The sequence below is a fragment of the Lynx canadensis genome, chromosome E1, assembly GCF_007474595.2.
Source record: "Lynx canadensis isolate LIC74 chromosome E1, mLynCan4.pri.v2, whole genome shotgun sequence".
Lineage (NCBI taxonomy): Eukaryota > Metazoa > Chordata > Mammalia > Carnivora > Felidae > Lynx > Lynx canadensis.
This window is the reverse complement of record NC_044316.2, coordinates 46,207,870-46,229,453: the sequence shown is the minus strand read 5'-3', so window position 1 is coordinate 46,229,453 and position 21,584 is coordinate 46,207,870. Positions and strand designations below refer to the sequence as shown.

Below are 21,584 nucleotides of genomic sequence, written 5' to 3'. Positions count from 1 at the left end.
TCCTTTCAAGCATTATTATCAATCTCCTATCCTTGCACTACAGCTGAAAAAAGAGCCAGAGCAAGCAGGTAACCTGATCCCGTTCACCAAGTGAGTCCTGGATGGAGGTGGCAACTACCGTACCAGGAGCAAAACATCCCAGGAGATTTGCATTAGCCCTCGGTAGGAGAACAGTGTCTTTTTCCTCACCCCAGCGACGCTAAATTCCCGAGGGCAGCGGACTCGGTTCCAACCTTGCTCGCCTCAGTCTCTCTGAGCGTCCTGCACGCAGTAGGCATCTAATAAATGCAATCTGCGCTGCACGGACAAAAGCTCTGCCTTAAGTGGGCAGGACACTAAGCCCCTCCCGGTGCCACAGAGCTCCGCGCCGCCACTTTGTTCTTTTGCCCTCTCTCTCCCCCAAGTTCTGTGTGGGACCCTCGGCTGCAGCGAGCACCGCCCCCCACCGCCAGAGAGCCCAGGCCCGCCCGGGCTCCGCGCCCCCGCGCCCCGGGCACCCTGCGCGCGCCCGCCCAGGCCCCGCCCCTCCGGCCCCGCCTCCCGTCTCCTCCCCGCCCCTCGGAACCGACGAGTGGCGGCGGCGGCCCCAGGACCCGGCTCCCTCAGACAAGAGGGCGGGTGGAGGAGGAAGCGGCCGATCCCCGAGTCTTGCTCCGGCGCCGCCGAGCACCGCCCGCCTCGGCCGAGCAGCGCCGTCGGCTCCTGGGCCTCGCCGAGCCGAGGGAAAGGCGGAGGCGGCTGCGTGCGGGCGGCGGGGGCGCGGGCGGAGGCGGCGCGGCCGGCCGCGGCTGCCGCTTTGTTGTGCGGCCCGGGCCGAGGAAGGAGAAGTGGGAGGAGGGGGGAGCTCGGCGTCCCGCTCCCTCCGCGGCTCATGGCGACGACGCTCGGCACATCCGGGACCCTCCGGCCGTGGCGGCCGCGGCGCCGGCTGCTCGGGCCCCAGCCCCGGCCGCTGTGGTGACTCCGCCGCGCCTCGCCGTCGCCCCCGCCCCGCCCGCCGGCCCCGGGCCCCGCGCCGCGGCCGCAGCCCCGCCGCCGCCGCCGCCGCCCCCGCCGCCGGGGACATGTCTAACCCTGGGGGCCGGAGGAACGGGCCCGTCAAGCTGCGCCTGACAGGTGAGGGGGGCGGCGGGAGCCGGGCCGGGGCAGCCGTGGGGTGGGCGAACCGGCGGGGGGTGCCTGTGGCCTTGGGAAGGGCCAGGGTCGTGATCAATGGTGAGTTGGGGGTCGGGGACGTGGGAAGGCCTAGTTCAGGGGGAGTAATGGCAAAACCACTCGCCCTTGTGGGGAAATTCTTGAAAAAACCGACGGTGTCTCGGGGGTCTTTTGTTGAGGGAGGGCTGCTCCGGTTGGAATCGCAGGCGGAGTGGAGGTCGGAAAGCCTTGGCCGAGGAGCACGACTCTCTCCCGGGCCTCGGGGAGCAACCCCTGGGTTGCTGCCCAGGTGGGGTCGTCGGGGGGATGAGGAGCTCCTGTGGCGGGGCTTATTGAATCCGGTCGCTGACTGCGCGCCGTAAACACTCCTTAAAGATGGAGCGCTTAACGGGAGGGTGTGTGTGTGTGTGTTCCCTGCTTGTTAACTTGTTCGCCCACTTATGCCCGCGTGCAAAACCTTCATTCTCTGCCGCCAGCCACAGCAGCTGGTGCCACACACCTGAAATGCACGACTCTGGGAAGGGTGGAGACCGAGGTGGATGATTTTCCGGTGCGTCCGCCTGATCGGACGACTCCGGCTCATTGTACACTCTGTGTTTTGGAAGTGTTTGATTGTAGGGTAGCATGTTTTGGGTTGTTCCTTGTAGGCCGCAGAACTTGTGTCTCACTTCTAACTCCAGACCTGCTTTGAAAACACACTTTTTTTTTTTTGGTGGACATTTCTAAGTATGTGCTCATACAGACTTGCAAGCGAAGTTTTCTCCCTCCCCACCTCCTCCCCTTCCCTTTTCTAAATGGAAAAGAATGTCTGGAGGGGTTGCTAGGTAGGAGGCTTCTCTCTTACAAAGTGTTTATGATTCCAAGTGCATTAAATCTTTGACATTACAGGTACACTTTGCTTACACAGTGCCGTTTTTGGTATTCTTACATGGTCGTGTCCCCCCATTTTAAGGACAAAATTATTTTTGATTTGAAAAGTGGAATTGAAATCAGTGTTTACCATTCACTAAATTATCCACGTCGATGTTCGAATGTGTGGTGAGAAAGATGGTTTCTCTTAAAGGTCTGAGTGTGTGTGTGTGTCTTTGTGTAAGAATAAACTGTAATTATGTTTGCCTACAGTGGACGTAGAGATTTATATGGACTAATTTTGTAATTGAATGCTTGTGTGTCACATCCCAGTCCACTGGCTGAACTTTACAGATAAAAACTTGCAGTGAACTTGGTTTTTGAGAATTTAGCCTGACTGTAAATTGGCTGCAACTTAAAAAATATATTACTTTTATGCCAGTGTTACTTTTCCTAGGGAAAATTGCAAAGAATCATTAACTGAGTTGCTCTTTAAAAAAAATTTTTTTTTAATGTTTATATTTGAGAGACAGAGACAGAGGGTGGGCAGAGAGAGGGAGACACCGAATCCGAAGCAGGCTCCAGGCTCTGAGCTGTCAGTGCAGACCCCGACGCAGGGCTCGAACTCATAAACCGTGAGATCATGACCTGAGCCTAAGTCAGACAGTTAACCAACTGTGCCACCCAGGCGTCCCTTCAGTGAATGGTTCTTAATGGAAAACCTGGATTGGGGATTCCCCACCCCCCCTCCATTTCCCCCATTCAGTTTCCTTGTTTTCTTATGAAACCTTTATTAGGGATCTTTGTTGCTTTAGAGTTTATCTACAGCTGTTTCTCTGTAGACTCAGTGCTGTGTCAGTGATCATGGGAAGAACCTGTGATTCCAGGTTTGCAGAAAGCATCGGAAATAGGCTGTTGGCCATTTACTTCCTTGCAGGCTATATGCATAATGAGAAAATGAGGGAGAAAACAGGTATTTTAATTTTTTAAAATGAGTTTGAGGTTTTTACTGTGACTCAATAGATCTTAAAGTGTTTATCTGTGGTTTCCTTACAGCCTATGCTACATTATAAGAATTCGTGAGTTCACTTAGGAGAAAAGATGACACTTCTTTTTTGCGGGGGAGAGGACACATTGGACTAAATTTGTAGAGTGATTTTTTTATTTTTAGATTTTTCTGAGGAATATTAAATACACTGTGTCCCCTTGATTGTAAAAACAGTTGGAGGTACTCTCAATTTTTTAAAACCATTGGGAATTTGTCTCTGTCATATTTCAAGAAAAAACTGTTCAAATAATAAAAACATTGCCCTCTCCTTTTTGGTTACATTTGGTGGATTCTCTTCTGTTTTGCCAGGAAAGTTAACTTCTATTTTTTTCATTTTAGTCCATTTATAAATTAGATGGTATAGATTTTAACAAATAGATTTCAAGAGCTGGATTCAATTAGCAGCTTTTTAGGACATAAACATTAAAGGGTTAGATGGAAAAGATTGTTTTGACTGACTGGATAAATGACAGGGCTGTGTTTGATGTGCGTCCAGGAATTGGTCTGGAGCTGGTGCCCAACTTTTCAGTCCATCTTGAGAAGCCAAATAAAATATTTAACCTAGGCCTCGTTTTGTTTAAAAAAAAAGTTGATTCTTTGTTAAGACCTTAAGAAATGTTTGGCATACCTTTAGACTAAGTGTTTAATAGTTTGTTTAGATCCGGGTTCCCTAATAGAGGAAGATCACTAAAAAAAATAAAAAAGGCACATCCCAGAGTGGATTTTTATTTGGTTTATAATACACTTGGGCTGTAAGATGCTTTAAAATTATTGTTCTTTGCTTTAAGTCAGTACCATACTAGTATTTTAAATTTATAGAGTGCCTTTGATTTCAAGGTGCTTTATGAACTGTACTTACTCAATTATATCTTTAACATAGAGCTGTCTCTTTCCTGAAAGGTGTAAACAATTTTTGCCTGATGACGTGCATGCGCACGCACGCATACACATTCTCTCTCTCTCTCTCTCTCTCTCTCTCTCTCTCTCTCTCTCACACACACACACACACACACACACACACACACTGAAGAAGAAGAAATATTTGAATCACGAGATCTCTGCCCATGACAGATATTATACTTTCCCCATGTATTAGTCCTTAGCCCACAATCACCTAGTGAACTGTTTGGTATTTTTGGTGCTAAGAAGGTAGGGTTAATTGAATCCCACATTTGAGATTCCTCAGGCCATTGGTGGTTAAAATCTGATTTGGTTCATCAAGTTACTTCGGTTCTTATGACACATTAACACTTAATCATTAAAATGGGCTGTATGGTAAAGCTACCAATTTCAACTATTTCTATAGAAAATTGGTTAGAAATTGTAAAATTTGTATACATGATACTTATGAATATCTGATACAGGCTTTTCTTACAATGCTTTGGATAGAAAATATTATTTGTATTTAGTTACTATAAAAAATTTGGGGCAATTTTTTTTATATCATTGATGTTTTTGAGAACCAAAGACTCAAAAAAGCAGTTTAGTATAATTTCTAATATTTATGTGTCTTAGATATGGAGAAATAACTGACTTACTTCTCCAGAACATATATTGCAAACCTTTTTGTAATTTAAATGTTTTTATATGCAGTTCCTCATGTTATTAATTTATAAAACCCTTGGAAGTAATGAGGTTAACCCTGTGTGTAGCTTGAGGAAAATCAACATTAAAAGTCTCAGTTTAGATATGCTGGTATCTTAGTATTGTTTTATTGTATATTTTATTGATTCAAGGCCTTAAAAATTACAACTTGAATTGTGTCTCACGGGTTTCTAATTAAGGGTGCTTGTAATTTGAATGTCCCCATTTTATTTTCTTGGTTTCTAAGGTAGCTTAAGCTCCTGACTTTTCTCTTAAGTTACCTCTTCTAGTCTAACACTCAGACATGCAGTTGAACCTGTGTAGGTGCCTCATGTAGTTTGGTTTGCATTGGTGAGTAAAGGGTGTGTATGTGTTTTAATCATGGATTCTACTTTTTTCCTGTTGGTGGAACTGTAACTATCATAATATATACTAGCATGTCTTTTATTTAGCTTATTTATCATTTAGCATGTAACTCAATTTTCAAGGTAAATGAAGGGCCACACTTTAGGCACACAAGATTTCTATTGTGGCCATTTTTGATGTCTTTTAAAGATTTTGAAGGTTTTCAAAAGTTGTAATATGTCCTACTTTTTTCATGTAGACCATATTTAACATAACTTAATGTTTTATTTATGATTTGGTATCATTATGAATATAAATTATGGTATTATAATGTGTAGTATGAGGATATCATCATGGTGTATACAGAGAACTGTTTGACCCTGGCTACATGGCAGTATGTTGTTTAACCCCATTCTTACTACTTTTTCCCTTTTTGCTCTCGTTTTTTGTTTACTGTTACTTTCTCTGTTCTAAGAAGGCTAGACCCTTGAAATACACTGTTGTAATCAGCATTGTGTGTTTCTGTATGACTGACATATATTAAATGCTTATTAAGTGCCAGACATTGTATCAAGTTTATATCTTTTATCACTTTTAATTCTCCAAGAGGTAGCTCTAAGAGGTAGGAAAAAACTTGGAGAGGTTAAGTACATGTCAGAATCCCAAGTTGTCTGTCTAGAGATCCTGTTACAAACGTCTAAGATTTTGTGTGGAAAAATAAAATATACATTCCATTTATTTGGAATTACCCTTGCCCTTGAGATTCTGGCTCATCTTTTAAGGTTCAACTCAAAGCTTACCCTTATCCCTAGAACTTTCCTTGACCTGAATTGGCCTTTCCTCTGTGACTAAGAGGCTCTTCCTCTAGTGTCAGACCCAGCTCACTGAAGGGCATTTGTTGTTTCTATGCTGTCAGCTCTGGGAAGCCAGAGTCTTTGTTTCGGCTTGGATTAAGGGTTTTTGGCATTTTATTGAATGAACACTGGAGGCGTAGAAATATTTCTCTGTCGTTCTATATGTGTTCTTTTTTTTTTTTTATTTTTTTTTAACGTTTATTTATTTTTGAGACAGAGAGAGGCAGAGCATGAACGGGGGAGGGTCAGAGAGAGAGGGAGACACAGAATCGGAAGCAGGCTCCAGGCTCTGGGCCATCATCAGCCCAGAGCCCGACGCGGGGCTTGAACTCACGGACCGTGAGATCGTGACCTGAGCTGAAGTCGGACGCTTAACCGACTGAGCCACCCAGGCGCCCCCCTATATGTGTTCTTTGTGGCTAATGCACTAGGTATGAGTGGCAAGAGTTGAGGCTATAGACAGGGACCAACCCATTTAGGAACTTGTTATATTTTGCCAAGAAGTTTTTTGTTTTTTGTTTTTTTTTTTTTTTTTTAAGGAGGAAGGATTGTAAGCTTTCATATCTTTGATGTTTAGAAACATTATTCTTGGGTGGTGCTTGGGTGGCTCAGGTCATGATCTCATGGTTTGTGAGTTTGAGCCCTGCATTGGGCTCGTGCTGACAGTGCAGAGCCTGCTTGGGATGCTCTCTGTCCTTCTCTCTCTGCCCCTCCCCCACTTGCACTATCTCTCTCTATCTCAAAATAATAAACTTTAGAAACATCAATCTTGAGGCAATGGGATGATGGGCTGGGATGGGAACTCTGAAGACTGCTTTTGGGATAACCAGTTAAGAGGATGCTACAAAACTGGTTCTTATTTTTTTCTCGTTCTAATTTTTGTTTCTAAATTTTTTTTTTAACGTTTATTTATTTTTTTGAGATAGAGAGAGACAGAGCATGAACGGGGGAGGGTCAGAGAGAGGGAGACACAGAATCTGAAACAGGCTCCAGGCTCTGAGCTGTCAGCACAGAGTCCGACGCGGGGCTCGAACTCACAGACCGCGAGATCATGACCTGAGCCGAAGTCGGCCGCTTAACCAACTGAGCCACCCAGGCGCCCCTGTTTCTAAATTTTTATTACAGATTATTGCCCTAAACATCTTGGTGTAGATAACTTTTTTTTTAAGGATTATTTTTCTAGGATATTTCCATAGAAAGAGTGCTTTGCGTTAAAGAGTGTGAATCTTTTGTAAGTTCTTGATAAATTTTTCCTCATGCTGCTTCCTGTAAGAATTGTGCCTGTTTAGGGAAGCAATGAATAAATAAACATACATTTTTATAATACTGTTGCAAGCATTGGCTCTTGTTTTTAAAATTTTTTGCTAATTTCATGGAATACAGTATTTAAACATTAACTTGTGAAGTTGAATATTTTCCTGTTTATTATATTTATTTTTGTTGACTTGTTTGGCCTTGTCCTACTTGTCTGTTAGGGCCTTTGTGTTTTTCTTAATGATTTGCTTGAGAATTAACAAGATGTTAATTTGTTGTTATATTTGCTACAAACATTTTCCCCAGTCTGTTATTTGACTTTTAATTCTGGCCATTTTTGGACATGCACAAATTTGTTGTTTTAGTTAGAAGTCAAATCTGTTCAACTTTTCTTTTGTTTTTCTTATTCTATTATTTGGAAGGCCTTTTCCGTTAAGAAGTTTAGTAAGTATTTAAGTACATTTTATTTTAGTGTTTCTAAAAAATGGTTTAGGAAAATATTCCTTCCCCCCACCCCCGCCCCCAGTTTCTGTTTAGTCATCTCATCATTATTTTTTTTTTTTTAATTTTTTTTTTTTTAATTTTTTTTTCAACTTTTATTTATTTTTGGGACAGAGAGAGACAGAGCATGAACGGGGGAGGGGCAGAGAGAGAGGGAGACACAGAATCGGAAACAGGCTCCAGGCTCCGAGCCATCAGCCCAGAGCCCGACACGGGGCTGGAACTCCCGGACTGCGAGATCGTGACCTGGCTGAAGTCGGATGCTTAACTGACTGCGCCACCCAGGCGCCCCTCATCATTATTTATTAACTAATTCTTCCTCTTCACAGTGATGTGCTATCTTTTTAGTTATGTTAAATTAGTTATAATAGAGTCAGGTTATCTCTTGTTCACTGCCATACTCTTTTCATTATTATAGCTTTATAATTTAGTTTAATACGCTCATTGTGATGGAATTTTTTTTTTTTTTTTTTTTTTGCTATTTTTACTTATTTGCTCTTCCACATGAATATTAAACTTGTCAGGTTTAAGAAGAAATTTCCTTGGTGTTGTAATTAGAATTGCCTTGCTTTGGAGGGAAAAAGAGGCATTTAAGTGTACTTAATTTCCTTCCTAGGAGGACGCTATTATTTTACATTTATTTAAGCTTTTGTCTGTATTGCTCAGGACAGTTCAGGTATTTTCTATGTTTGACTGTAATTCCAGCTAATTTGTATTTGTGACATTTTCATTGTATTTTCTAATTTTAGTTATTATATTTAGGAACACAGCAATAGGTATTTTGCTTGATTAGAGCAATTTTGTTGCAAGCTAATCCTGTTAGTATTTCACTGAATGCTAGTTTTCTGGGTATGAGTACTTGGCATTTTTTACAGCAAAATCTTTACATTTAAAACATTTCTTTTGAACTTTTCCACTAATGTATAATTAATTGAACAAAAAGAGGAATTTTATGTTTGTTTTAGAATAGCTTCTGAAGGCTTGAACTACTTTTTTTAAAGTAGGTTCCAGGCTGGGTGCAGGGCTGGAACTCCCAACTCTGAGACCAAGACTTCAGTTGATACCAAAAGTTGGATGTTTAACCGACTGAGCCACCCAGGCAGTCCTGGCCTACTTTTTTTAAAAACCACATTTGATACACTAAGAAGTATTGATGTGTGTCTTAAGTTTCACAGTTTGATTTCTTACTAAAAATTGACAGCAGACATAAAACTCAAGTTTTAAAATAAATCTTGGGGCTCCTGGTTGGCTCATTTGGACTCAACTCAAGGGTTGGTTGGTTGGACTCTCGATTTGGCTCAGGACGTGATCTCCCAGTTGGTGGGATTGAGCCCCCAGTCAGGCTCTGTACTGACAGTGTGGAGCCTGCTTGGGATTCTCTCTCCCTTTCTCTCTGCCCCTCCCTTGCTTGCACTCTCTCTTTCTCAAAATAAATAAACATTAAAACAAAACAATAAATAAAATAAGTCTTGATGATAATGAATCTAATAGTACCTAAAGTGTTAGGTAGGATTTAACTACATAGATTGCACAAAGGTTATTTTTCCCAGAAAGTTTCCTTATGCCCCTTCACAGCCAGTCTCCTCCTATCCCCAGTCCTTGACAACAACCACTTTACTTTCAGTCACTAGGGTTTTGCCTTTTCTAGAATTTTATGTCAGTGGAATCCTACAGTATGTAGTCTTCTGGCCCAGACCGCTTTCACTTACCATAGTGCTTTTGAGATCCATCCATCTTGTGTATCAGTTGTTTGTTTCTTCTTATTCCTGAGGAATGTTGCATTGTGCACGTATGGCTGATTTTGTTTGTCCATTCACAAATATCCACAGATATTTGTTCTTTCCAGTTTTTGGCCATTACAAATAAAGCTGCTGTGACCATTCTCTTTGCGTGAACATGTTTTAATTTCTCTCCAGTAAATGATTAGGGTCGTTGGGTCATATGGTAAATATGTGTTTAACTTTAAAAAAAATCTGCTAACGTGATTTTCAAAGTTGTGCCATTTCCAGCAGCAATGCGTAAGAGTTCCAGTCGCTCCCAATCCTAGCTAACACTTGAACACGTACTATTGTCACCTTTGGTTTTAGCCATTCTAATTGATGTGTAGAGAGATTTCACTGTAGCTATAATTTTAATTCCCTTATTGACCTGCAGGGTTCAGCATCTTTTCATGGACTTACTTGCCATCTGTTTATCTTTGGTGAATATCTGTTCAAATATTTTGCTCATAATTAAAAATTTTTTTTCATTAAGTTGTGAGATTTCTTTTTGTATTCTGGATACAAGTCCTTTATCAGATATGTGTTTTGTGAATATTTTCTTCTAATTTGGGGCTTTCCCCCAATAGTGTTTCTTTAAAAAAATTTTTTTTTCAATGTTTATTTATTTTTGGGACAGAGGGAGACAGAGCATGAACGGCGGAGGGGCAGAGTGAGAGGGAGACACAGAATCGGAAACAGGCTCCAGGCTCCGAGCCATCAGCCCGGAGCCTGACGCGGGGCTCGAAATCACGGACCGCGAGATCGTGACCTGGCTGAAGTCGGAGGCTTAACCGACTGCGCCACCCAGGCGCCCCTCCCCCAATAGTGTTTCAAAAAGCAGAAGTTTTGAATTTTGATTGAGCCCAGTTCATCAAGTTCTCATTTATGATTCATGCTTTTTATGTCCTAAGAAATTAAAAAAAATTTTTTTAATGTTTATTTTTGAGAGAGAGACAGAGACACAGAGCATGAGTGGCGGAGGGGCAGAGAGAGGGGGAGACACGGAATCCGAAGCAGGCTCCAGGCTCTGAGCCATCAGCACAGGGCCTGACGCAGATCTCGAACCCATGAACTGCCAGATCATGACCTGAGCTGAAATCAAAGAGTCGGACATTTAACCGACTGAGCCACCCAGGCACCTCATAAGAAATCTTTTCTTAATCCACAGTCCTAAAAGTTTTCTCCTATGTTTTCTTCTGTATTATAATTTTAGCTTTTACATTTACATCTGTGGCTTTTCTAAAGTTAATTTTTTAATATGATGTGAAAGGTAATGGTCAAGGTTTTTTTTCCCCCCATATGGGTATCTGATTTTCCTGGTGGCACTATATGTTCACATACCTTTGTTTCTTCCATTGCATTGTCCTGGCACCTTGGCTGAAAATCAGTTGACGATATATATGTAGATCTATTTCTGGACTCTGTTCTGTTTCTTTTAGCTACAATTCTTTTGTTTTTTGTTTTTGTTTTTAATTTGAGAGGGGGAGGTGAGGGAGGGGAAGAGGGAAAGAGAGAATTCCAAGCAGGCTCCACGCTCAGCACAGAGCCCAGTGTGGGGCTTGATCCCACAACCCTGGGATGATGATCTGAGTCGAAATCAAGAGTGCAGCGCTCAACCGACTGAGCCACCCAAGCGTCCCACTTTTTGCTGTAATTTTATCCTTTCTAAGTTTACCATTTATGAGCCACACTTTCTTGATAACTATAGCTTTAAAATAAGTCTTCTGATTTCAAACAATGATTAAAAAGTTTTTCATAGACATTTTGATAACAGTTTAGTAAGCATAATTGAGTCCTTAATTTAGAATTTTATGATGCGTTGGAGCCATTATTTCATTTACTCAACCAACAAATATTTATCAATTTCTTGACATTTGTAGGCATTGATTATTTTTTCAACGTTTTTTTTTTTTGTTTTTGTTTTTTTATTTATTTTTTTTTTTATTTATTTTTGGGACAGAGAGAGACAGAGCATGAATGGGGGAGGGGCAGAGAGAGAGGGAGACACAGAATCGGAAACAGGCTCCAGGCTCTGAGCCATCAGCCCAGAGCCCGACGCGGGGCTCGAACTCACGGACCGCGAGATCGTGACCTGGCTGAAGTCGGACGCTTAACCGACTGCGCCACCCAGGCGCCCCGGCATTGATTATTTTTATTACATAGTACCATAAATGGAGATGTAAGAAATCAGAATAAACTTAGATTAGGGTCTGTATTTTTCTCCTGAAAATTTCTGTTATGGACCTTTAAAAAATTTATTATTTTAGAGCTTGAGTGGCAAAGAGGAACAGAGGGAGAGAGAGAATCTTAAGCAGGCTCCATGTTCAGTGCAGAGCTTGACACAGGGCTCAATCCCATGACCCTGGCATCATGACCTCAGCCGAAATCAAGAGTTGGATATTCAACTGACTGAGCCACCAAGGTGCCCCTAATTTATAACTGTTTTATTTCTTACTGATTGAAGTGAATTGCAACAAGTGTGAATTAACAAGGGATGCCTATTTATGAGTTATCAGCCCCTTCAGATCATTTTTGGGGAAAAGTGGGATAAAAAGAATAAACATAAAGAATGGAGCAATAGAAAGGAAATGACATATTGTTACAAGTGGGTTGAGTTCTGGGTATTTTTCGGGTTGCATTATATTATGAGCAAGTATTTTCTGCAAGACCAAGAAAGTTAATTTTATTAAAATCTAAGCCGACTTTTTTGTTTGACCATAATACATTCTTAGGAACTGTCACAAAACAGACATCCATAATGTAGATCTTATTTACTCTGTAAGATATACTTGGTAATTTTTGGGAGGCAGTTGGAATGTTATAGAAAGACTATAGAACTTGCAGGCAGAAAATTTAGGTTTAGCTCCTAGTTAGGCCACTGATAAGCTTTATGCCTTTTATCACCTACTTTTTTGGTGCCTGTGCTTTTAGTTTTAAGGGCATGCTTAAAATGATAATATTACTTATTTTAAGATTCTCCTGGATGAGAAGTATGTGAAAAATACTGTTCAAGTTGTAAAGTATTAATGAATTTTGTCATTTTTGACCAAAGACTTTTAAAAATAAGTTAGTCATCGGGTTCCTGGGTGGCTCAGTTGATTGGGTGTCCGACTTGGGCTTAGGTCATGATCTCACGGTTCCTGAGTTTGGGCCCCGCTGTTGTGCTCTGTGCTGATAGCTCAGAGTCTGGAGCCTGCTTCGGATTCTGTGTCTCCCTGTCTCTCTGACCCTCCTCTGCTCATGCTATGTCTCCCTCTCTCTTAAAAAGTAAATAAACATTAAAGTTAAAAATAAAAATAAATTAGTCATAACCAATTATACGCTGTTATCTGTAGGAGCAAGTACAACATTAATAAGGATTAATATAGGTTTCTATTCAATTGATATCATGTCTTATGGGCACAGATGTCTTGTATACCTTGGGGGTGCCCAGTATATCAAAGAAGTCATGTAGTTAGATTAGCCACTGTGTTATAACTTTTATCATTAACTCATATTGTGAACATTTAGGCAATTAACTGTGTTCTCTTCCCTCCCCTGTACCTATGGTGAAAAGTAGAAGAGCTTTGGAGAATAGTTTGAATAGTTCAGGGTTTTTGGAGGTGGCGGAACTGTGTGGATCCAAATCCAGCCTTTAATGACTTAATACATTTCCCTGTAGTTTGCTGGTACTTTCAAGAATGGCTTGTAGTTTCACCTCTTGTCAGTAGGTGGGGATATTTCGGCACAGGTAGATGTCAGGCTGAGTTAAGACCTATAAAACTGAAACCTAAAGTCCAAATGAATGTACTTGAAATAAATGGAGATGGAGAATTAGAATCTATCATAAGTGACACTGGCATATTTTAGGATAAACTTTATTTTATTTTATTTTATTTTTTTTTTAATTTTTTTTTCAACGTTTTATTTATTTTTGGGACAGAGAGAGACAGAGCATGAACGGGGGAGGGGCAGAGAGAGAGGGAGACACAGAATCGGAAACAGGCTCCAGGCTCTGAGCCATCAGCCCAGAGCCCGACGCGGGGCTCGAACTCCCGGACCGCGAGATCGTGACCTGGCTGAAGTTGGATGCTTAACCAACTGCGCCACCCAGGCGCCCCATTATTTTTTAAAGTATTCTGAGAGAGAGCATGCACACAAAGGGGATGGGAGGATGGGGCAGAGAGAAGAGAGAGAGAATCCCAAGCTCCATGCTGTCAGTCAAGCTGTACTGGGGGCTCGATGTCACTAACCCTGAGATCGTCACCTGAGTGGAAATCAAGAGTTGGACACTTAACTGACTAAGCCACCCAGGTACCCCAAGGGTAAACTTTCTTATATAAACTGTATGCTACATGTGTTGTAGGAACAGATAGAAAAATTCTTTTTGTTATGTTAGAATTGCAAACAGTAGTTAATTCGGTTTTCATTTTTTGTGTGTGATCTTATGTCATCAGGCTTTAAATATAACTATTTCCCTAGTGAACAAAGAAAACTTATTGATTGGTCCGATTATTCAGAGTCATACGAATTTAATACTATAAGGTTAAATTTTTTAAAAATTGAATTTTGGGAATTTTGTAAAGGAAGAAGTATGAGATTTTTTTTTTTTAATTTAAGAAAAGTAAAATGGCATTTAATACATGTGATACATTCAAAATACCATGTCTAAAGTAGTACTTGATACATAGTATATCTTTAGTAAATATTTGTGAATTAAAGAATGATTGAGGAAATTGAAAAAAGCTTACATGGTCTGTAGGACCTCATTTGAAACAATCGGATCTCTTTTTGTGATGTCATTGAATTAACTGACATTTATACCTTAGTAGTTTTGACAAAAGTTACGAAGGACAAGAGGACTGAAGTATTTCTGCAAGTTAATATTTGACTTCATGAATAGAACTCTTTCATCATACTCTGCAAAATTTACTTTTTTTTTTTTTTTTTTAAGATTTTAGGTAATCCCTACACCCAGTGTGGGGGTGGAACTTAATAACCCCGAGAACAGGAGTCACATGCTCTGCCAACTGAGCCAGCCAGGCACCCCAAAATTTACTTCTTAACAAATATCAGTCTGATATTCACTGCAAAGAGATCTGATTTTGTAGCATCACCTAAGAAAATTCATGTATATAACACGTCTGTCAATGTTAGGGAGATGATATTTTTTCAGAGCTCTATTGTTTTAAAGTGTTCTCATTTATGATCTAAGTACTATTCACATCCCAACTTTATAAGTATTCTGAAACAATGAAAGTGAAATGAGAACCTTTATCTGACGAAATTTTTTATTTTGAAAATTTTTTCTTAAATCTCATGAATAGTAATAGATTTTTGAGGAAACAATTGGTACAACTATTCCAGTTCTGTATAAATGAAGTTAGTTGAACCAAAAGTCCTTTGGAATGAAATATAAATCCTTTTAGAGGTGCCTGGCTGGCTCAGGCAGTGGAACATGTGACTCTTGATCCTTAGGGTCATGAGTTCGAGCCCCAGATTGGGTGTAGAGCTTACTTAGAAAGAAAAAAAGAAATACATTTTAGTTTTGTTACTTTCTATATTTTAGTTTTCTATTTTCTAGTTTTGAATTTTTCTTTTTTTATTTGAGGTAGATAAAAAAGCTTAGGTAGGAAACTAACCTTTTTAGTACTTTAAAATGGGATTGGTGATGATATTTCAAATTTTTTCTGATTTCCAGTTTGGTTAACTCTTAAGTGTGTTTTCTCTAACTAGAAAGAGGATGTGGAATGTTGACAAAAATATTTACATATTCATTCAGGGAACATCTGTTGAGAGTTTTACATGTACCTAACATTGAGGTGTAGGTACTGGGATTTCAAGAAGAGATTTGGACCTTGATCTTGCTTTTGGGGAACTTGCATTATAAACAGAGACAAGCCTTGATGGATGAAGTAACCAGTTAGTGCTAGAGTTAGTGGTACACACAGTGAGGGTGAAATACAAGAATGAAGGCCTATGGATAATTTTAAGGGAGCTCAATTTTCAGATTCTAAAGTTGATCAGTCTTTAAAATTTTCTTCTACTTTACAGAAGAAAGGTACATCTCTTGGCCACCCCAAATAGTACATTGTCCTGTGGTGAGAAGCATTCCAGGGCATCAAAGAGACAAATCAGAGTACTGGTTGGGTTGTTGAGAAGGCAGTGACTCCAGTGACTGATTAACATCTTTTCCCAAGTCAGGTACTCTAGTCCTTAATTTTAAACAAAATCGAAGGACTTGATCAAGTTATTAGCTAATCATTAAAAATAGTTTTCATAAAATATAGAAATGTCAAGTAAATGCCATTATTTTCCAGAAAGTTAAAAAAGTCATGATTATTGTGATTTTTTTTTTTTTGTCCTGTAACTCAAAGAATTAAAATGATTTGACAGCATGGCTCTAATAAAACTCCTTTCATTCTCATCTACTTATTATGTGAATAAGTTTTCTTAGCACTGATAGTTATAAAAATGAAAAAATAGGAATAGAATATTTACAATAAATATTCACTCATAGATATGTGAACCAATTGAAAATAAGAAAACCCCATGGGGCGCCTGGGTGGCGCAGTCGGTTAAAGCGTCCGACTTCAGCCAGGTCACGATCTCGCAGTCCGTGAGTTCGAGCCCCGCGTCGGGCTCTGGGCTGATGGCTCAGAGCCTGGAGCCTGTTTCCGATTCTGTGTCTCCCTCTCTCTCTGCCCCTCCCCTGTTCATGCTCTGTCTCTCTCTGTCCCAAAAATAAATAAAAAAAAAAAGTTGAAGAAAAAAAAAAATTAAAAAAAAAAAAAAAAAAGAAAACCCCATCCATCTCATGAAGAGATGTATTTCTGCCTCTTTTCCTCCTCCTTTCCTCCCTTTTTTTTTTTTTTTTTTTTTTTTGGACTAATTGGTTCTAATCAGGATGCAGGAGAGGTCTATGTATTGTTCGGTTGGTATGTCTCAAGTCTCTTTTACACTGTAACCCCCTCAGCCCCTCCCCCCACCCTGAACTCCTCACCCTTTCTTATGCTTTTCACATTTTCTCCTGTCTCCCATATTTTTGGCAGTGTTGTTTCCTTACTTTCCTTTCTTACTAGTCTTCCTGTCTAATCTACTCACCTGTTAAGACACAGCTGAAGCATTATCTCCTCTGAGAAGTCTTCCCAGACTTCCTCAGGCAGAGTTAGGTGCCCCTCTATCAGTTAGAGTCCTGATAGAAAATAGGTAACATTCTCACTATAGGTGAAAGTGAACGTCATGAAGGGACCACTGACAAGAAATGGACAGGGTTACAGGAATACGACAAGGTGTAGGCAGCACCTAGGGACTAGCACCATCTTTGGGCTAGCAAGGGCAAAGGAAGAGAGTAGTTACAGGAACCCAGAGAGACCCTCACTCTTGCTTCTTATTCACTGAACCCAGTTTGAAGCCAGGGGACAAGGGAGCCTAGTTTGTGTAGTCCATAAAAGTCAGCCTCTTGGGACACTAAGTCCTAGGTGAAGGGTGGAGAACGATCTGGAGGAACAAATAGAGAACATCCAGTACACCCTTATTTATACTCCTACAACACTTTAGCACACTTCATTGTGCCATGTATCATACTGACTTAAAATTCCTTGGTTGTGTTTATGTTTTCCTCATAGCACTGTGAGCTGCTTTGTAGCTATGAACTATTTCTTATTCTCATTTGCATACCTACAGTGCTCATTAGATATTTGTTAATTAAATGAATAAAAGTTTAAAAAGAGCTGGATGAGATACATAAATTAAAAGGTCTGTCTCTCTTAGTGGTAATGTGTGATGATTCTTTAAAAGAGAGTAAGCCTAATAATTTTTGCATCATTTGGCAGTTTTGATGCTTCTGCAGTAATTGGCTCACTCATTTTAGTTGAAGAGAGGCCAGGGATTGATTTGGTCTGTTAATAAGTAGCTAAATTTAGAAGGATTATAATGCAAAACCCTGAGTTGGCTGCTTGGTGGCGTGGTAAGTATATTTATGCACTTTTCTTTTGCTATAGGAGAATCACGATGTAGAGGCTGTAAGGCTAGTTATGTTGACTTTAGGAAGAATGTGCCTTACTAGACTTTCTATGGGTTATGACATAGCTTTTGCAAATAGAGCCGGGCTCTATCAGGAAAATCCTCCCTCATTGCTCACCAAACAAATTTTTCCCTCCCCCTAATTAGTTGAAGTAATTATCATATTTGCTATAAAGGCTTGTTAGAATTGCTGCATAAAAAATTACCGCAAGGGCACCTGGGTGGCTCAGTTGGCTAAGCATCCGACTTTGGCTCAGGTCATGATCTCGCAGTTCTTGAGTTTGAGCCCCCATCGGGCTCTGTGCTGACAGTTCAGAGCATGGAGCCTGGTTCAGATTCTGTGTCTCCCTCCTCCAATCTCTGTTTTCTCTCTCTTTTCTCTCTCTCTCTCTCTCAAGGATAAATAAACATTTAAAAAAATTGCTACAGGGCGCCTGGGTGGCGCAGTCGGTTAAACGTCCGACTTCAGCCAGGTCACGATCTCGCGGTCCGTGAGTTCGAGCCCCACGTCGGGCTCTGGGCTGATGGCTCAGAGGCTGGAGCCTGTTTCCGATTCTGTGTCTCCCTCTCTCTCTGCCCCTCCCCCGTTCATGCTCTGTCTCTCTCTGTCCCAAAATAAATAAACGTTGAAAGAAAAAAAAAAAAATTAAAAAAAAAAATTAAAAAATTGCTACAAAACTTAGAGGCCTAAAACACAAATAATAATTTTATTATCTCATGGTTTCTGGAGGTCAGGGGTTTGGGAAGGGTGGTTTTGGCTCAGAGTCTGTCATGTGTTTTATTCAGATGGTGTCTGAAGCTGGAATAGCTGGGGGTAGGCTGGGCATTTGTCTCTCTTCAGGTCATTGGAGAGCCTTTCCATTAGGCCTCTCTGCATAGGCTAGTTTATGGCAGCTCTAGGGCAATCACACTGCTGGCATGACAGGCTTAGGGCACCAGCAGTAGTCCTGAAAATAAGGTAAAGCTGCATCTTCTTTTCTGAAGTAGTCTAGGAAGTCCTTGCTGCATTTTATTGGTTATAAGCAAGTTGGTTCATTACAAGCTCCTCTAGATTCAAGGGGAAAGAACATAGACCTCATCTCTTGATGGAAAAAGGGTCCAAGAATTTGCAGCCATAAAAAATTGTCATAGGAGGCAGCTGTTGGCTATTTCTTTTTGTTTTGTGGGTTGGACTGCATACTCTTTGGTATCCTAATCTACTAGATAGCATTTTTCAGCTTTTATAATTTATTTTATGTTCTGCCTTTGAAGTTTCCAGGAATTTTATTAGAGAACACTTAACAAGTGGCATACTCAACAGCTTCTAGAAGAGTTATGATAGTTTGTTATTAAAGTATATTGGGGTGCCTGACTGGCTCACTTGGTAGAGCATATGACTCATAATCTCAGGGTCCCATGTTGGGGGTAGAGATTACCAAAAAAAAAAAATATGTGTGTGTGTATGTATATGTGTGTGTATGTATCTATATACATACACATATATGTGTATGTATGTGTATATGTGTATGTATATATATGTATGTATATATGTACATATATATGTATGTGTATCTATGTGTATCTATATGTATATGTATCTGTATGTATATGTATGTATCTATATCTGTGTATATATATATATGTGTGTGTATATATATGCGTGTATATATGTATGTATATCCATAAATTTTGGTAAAGCATAAAAAAAATAATGGAAACAAAAGCAGACTGGTAAAAAGAAAGAAGGCAGATACTGTTTGAAAAAAAATTATGCAAATATACCAATTCTTTAATTCTCTGGAATGATTTTTATATTGAAAAAATTTTATAGTTCAGGGCTAAAAGTTAAATAATTTTAGTATTCTCCCATCAGATCCATGTTATTTTACTTTAACCTTTTTTAATCCATTCTCCACAGAGTAGCTTCATATGTTTAAAAAAAAAAAGTGAATTGGATAATTTTCCTCCCTTCAAATCCTCCAGTGGCTTTCCATTATGCTTTAAATGAAGTAGATAATTATTTGCATAAGATCCTGTACAATCTGGCCTCTGTTGACTGGTCTTTCCTTTGCTCATTATGTTATAATCACATTGATTTTGTTTTAATTTCTTGAAAAGGTCAGTCTCTTTCCCATCTCAAGGACTTTATATGTATTTTCTTTTGTGGGGGGAAGGAGGGATCTTTTTTTTTTTAATGTTTATTTATTTTTGACAGAGCATGAGCGGGGGAGGGGCAGAGAGAGAGGGAGACACAGAATCTGAAACAGGCTCCAGGCTCTGAGCTGTCAGCACAGAGCCCGACGCGGGGCTTGAACTCAGACTGCGAGATCATGACCTGAGCCGAAGTCGGACGCTCAACTGACTGAGCCACCCAGGCACACCTCTTTATCTTGTTGCTTATTATTATTTTTCTGTGTCATCCTAAAGAATTCCTAAGTATTCTGTCTAAAATAGCTTCTACCCTCATTGTCTATTGCTATATCCTATTAACTTCAGAGGATTTAATAAATTCACTTTTATATTAATTTCTTTACATGATTATTGTCTTTTAAAGGTAAAAATACCTTTAATTTTAGACTAGTTTTAAAACTACAAAGATATGACAGTGTTCCTGTATATTCCATACCCAGTTTCCCCTGTTATTAACTAATCTTACATTAGTATGGTTCATTTATCACAACCAATAATGATACATTATTATTTACTAAAATCATACTTAAATTTTCTTATTTTTTCCTAATGTTGGTCACTGTCCTTTGTCTTTACTAGATTGGGAGCTCCTGCAGGCAGGGACTGTGTGTGTTTCATTCACCTAGTATAATACTAAATAAACACTTGGGAGGTACTCTGTAAATATTTCTTGAAAGAATGACCGCTAGAAAGATGTCTTAGAGTTATAGTCTAATCTCTTTCCCATAGGTGAGTAACTTGCTTAGGGACATCATGTGTGTCTTCTCTAAGTTCCATGGCTAGTTGGCAGGGTGGCTTGTGATATCTAATCTGCTATATATAGAGGTGAGTTTACTATGAATCTCATGAAACTAGCGAAAGTCGTAAGACTAATGAAGCTTAACTTTCAAGATTCTATCAGAGGGCCTGGGAGGGACCCTAGCAATGAGTTCACATGGTCACTTTAAAAAATCTTTAATTGCTGGGGTGCCCGGGTGGCTTAGTCGGTTAAGCGTCCAATTCTTGATTTTGGCTTAGGTCGTGATCTCACAGTTAGTGAGATCAATCCCTGTGTCAGACTCTGCGCTGTCAGCGTAGAGCCTGCTTGGGATTCTCTCTCTCCCTCTCTCTCTGTCCCTCCCCTGCTTGTTCTTTCCTTCTCTCAAAATAAACACTAAAAAAATCTTTTATTGGGATATATTATATACATGGACAAATGTAAAGATCATAAGTGCAGCTTAAGACTTCCTACAAACTTAACACACCTATATTACCAGCTCCCGGATCAAGAAACAGAACTTCTGTACATTATCACATAGTTATGAAGAATTTGCAAATGTAAGCTATCCTGAGCACAATCAATTAAGATTGCTGTCTCTTTTTTCACCGACTTCCCCTCTATCATACTTGTCCTCATGTTGGTGGCATTGGAATGGCTGTAGGCATTTAGGACATCTGGTGTGGGGGAATCTGACATTGGGGATACATTTAATTGGGTATCAGCAGGATTTATTTATTTGGTTCATAGTCTGTTCATGTATTGTCAAGGTATTGTTAGCCATCCCAGTATAGGGATAGTTTCTAGGAGTACTCTATGTTATGTTAACTCACCTGGCATTGTGACATAAATGTGCAGACTTAGGAATGGTACAGTAACATGAATGTGTCCCATGGTATCTGGCACCTGAAGTATGTGGGTTAGTGGAGGAAGAGCAAGGTTTGGTGCCAAAAGCCAATTGGTGAATATTCTTCCAAATCTTAAAGCTTCATATGAAAAAGACTTAAGAGTTTTCCCAAGTTTGACCACCATCCTAAAAGTTTACATAACATTACCAATAATGGCCCTGTGCTAGAAGAAATTTTTCTAAGCTGTGAACAACAAGAAAAATAGGTCCAAGTACACTAGAGGAAGGACTGAATTACTTTTTTGTTATCTCTGTAGAAGTGGCAGTATAAAACTCTTGAGAAAGTGTGATACTGGCACAAACATTGACAGGTCAATGCAATAGAATCGGGAGTCCAGAAGTAAACTCGTATACTTGTGGTCAGTTGATTTTTGACAAGGTTGCCGAGACCGTTCAG

At 40.2% G+C, this 21,584-nt stretch overlaps 1 protein-coding gene across 1 annotated transcript in view; it reads left to right on the top strand.

Moving 5' to 3' along the window:
• The first annotated feature begins 1,046 nt into the window (after positions 1-1,046).
• SMURF2 (SMAD specific E3 ubiquitin protein ligase 2) overlaps positions 1,047-21,584 on the top strand; it is a 120,596-nt gene continuing 100,058 nt past the window's right edge. The window contains exon 1 of the mRNA XM_030296222.1: positions 1,047-1,116. Within this exon, the coding sequence (XP_030152082.1) occupies positions 1,065-1,116 (52 nt within the window). The 5' untranslated portion in view covers positions 1,047-1,064. The remainder of the gene's footprint in view (positions 1,117-21,584) is intronic.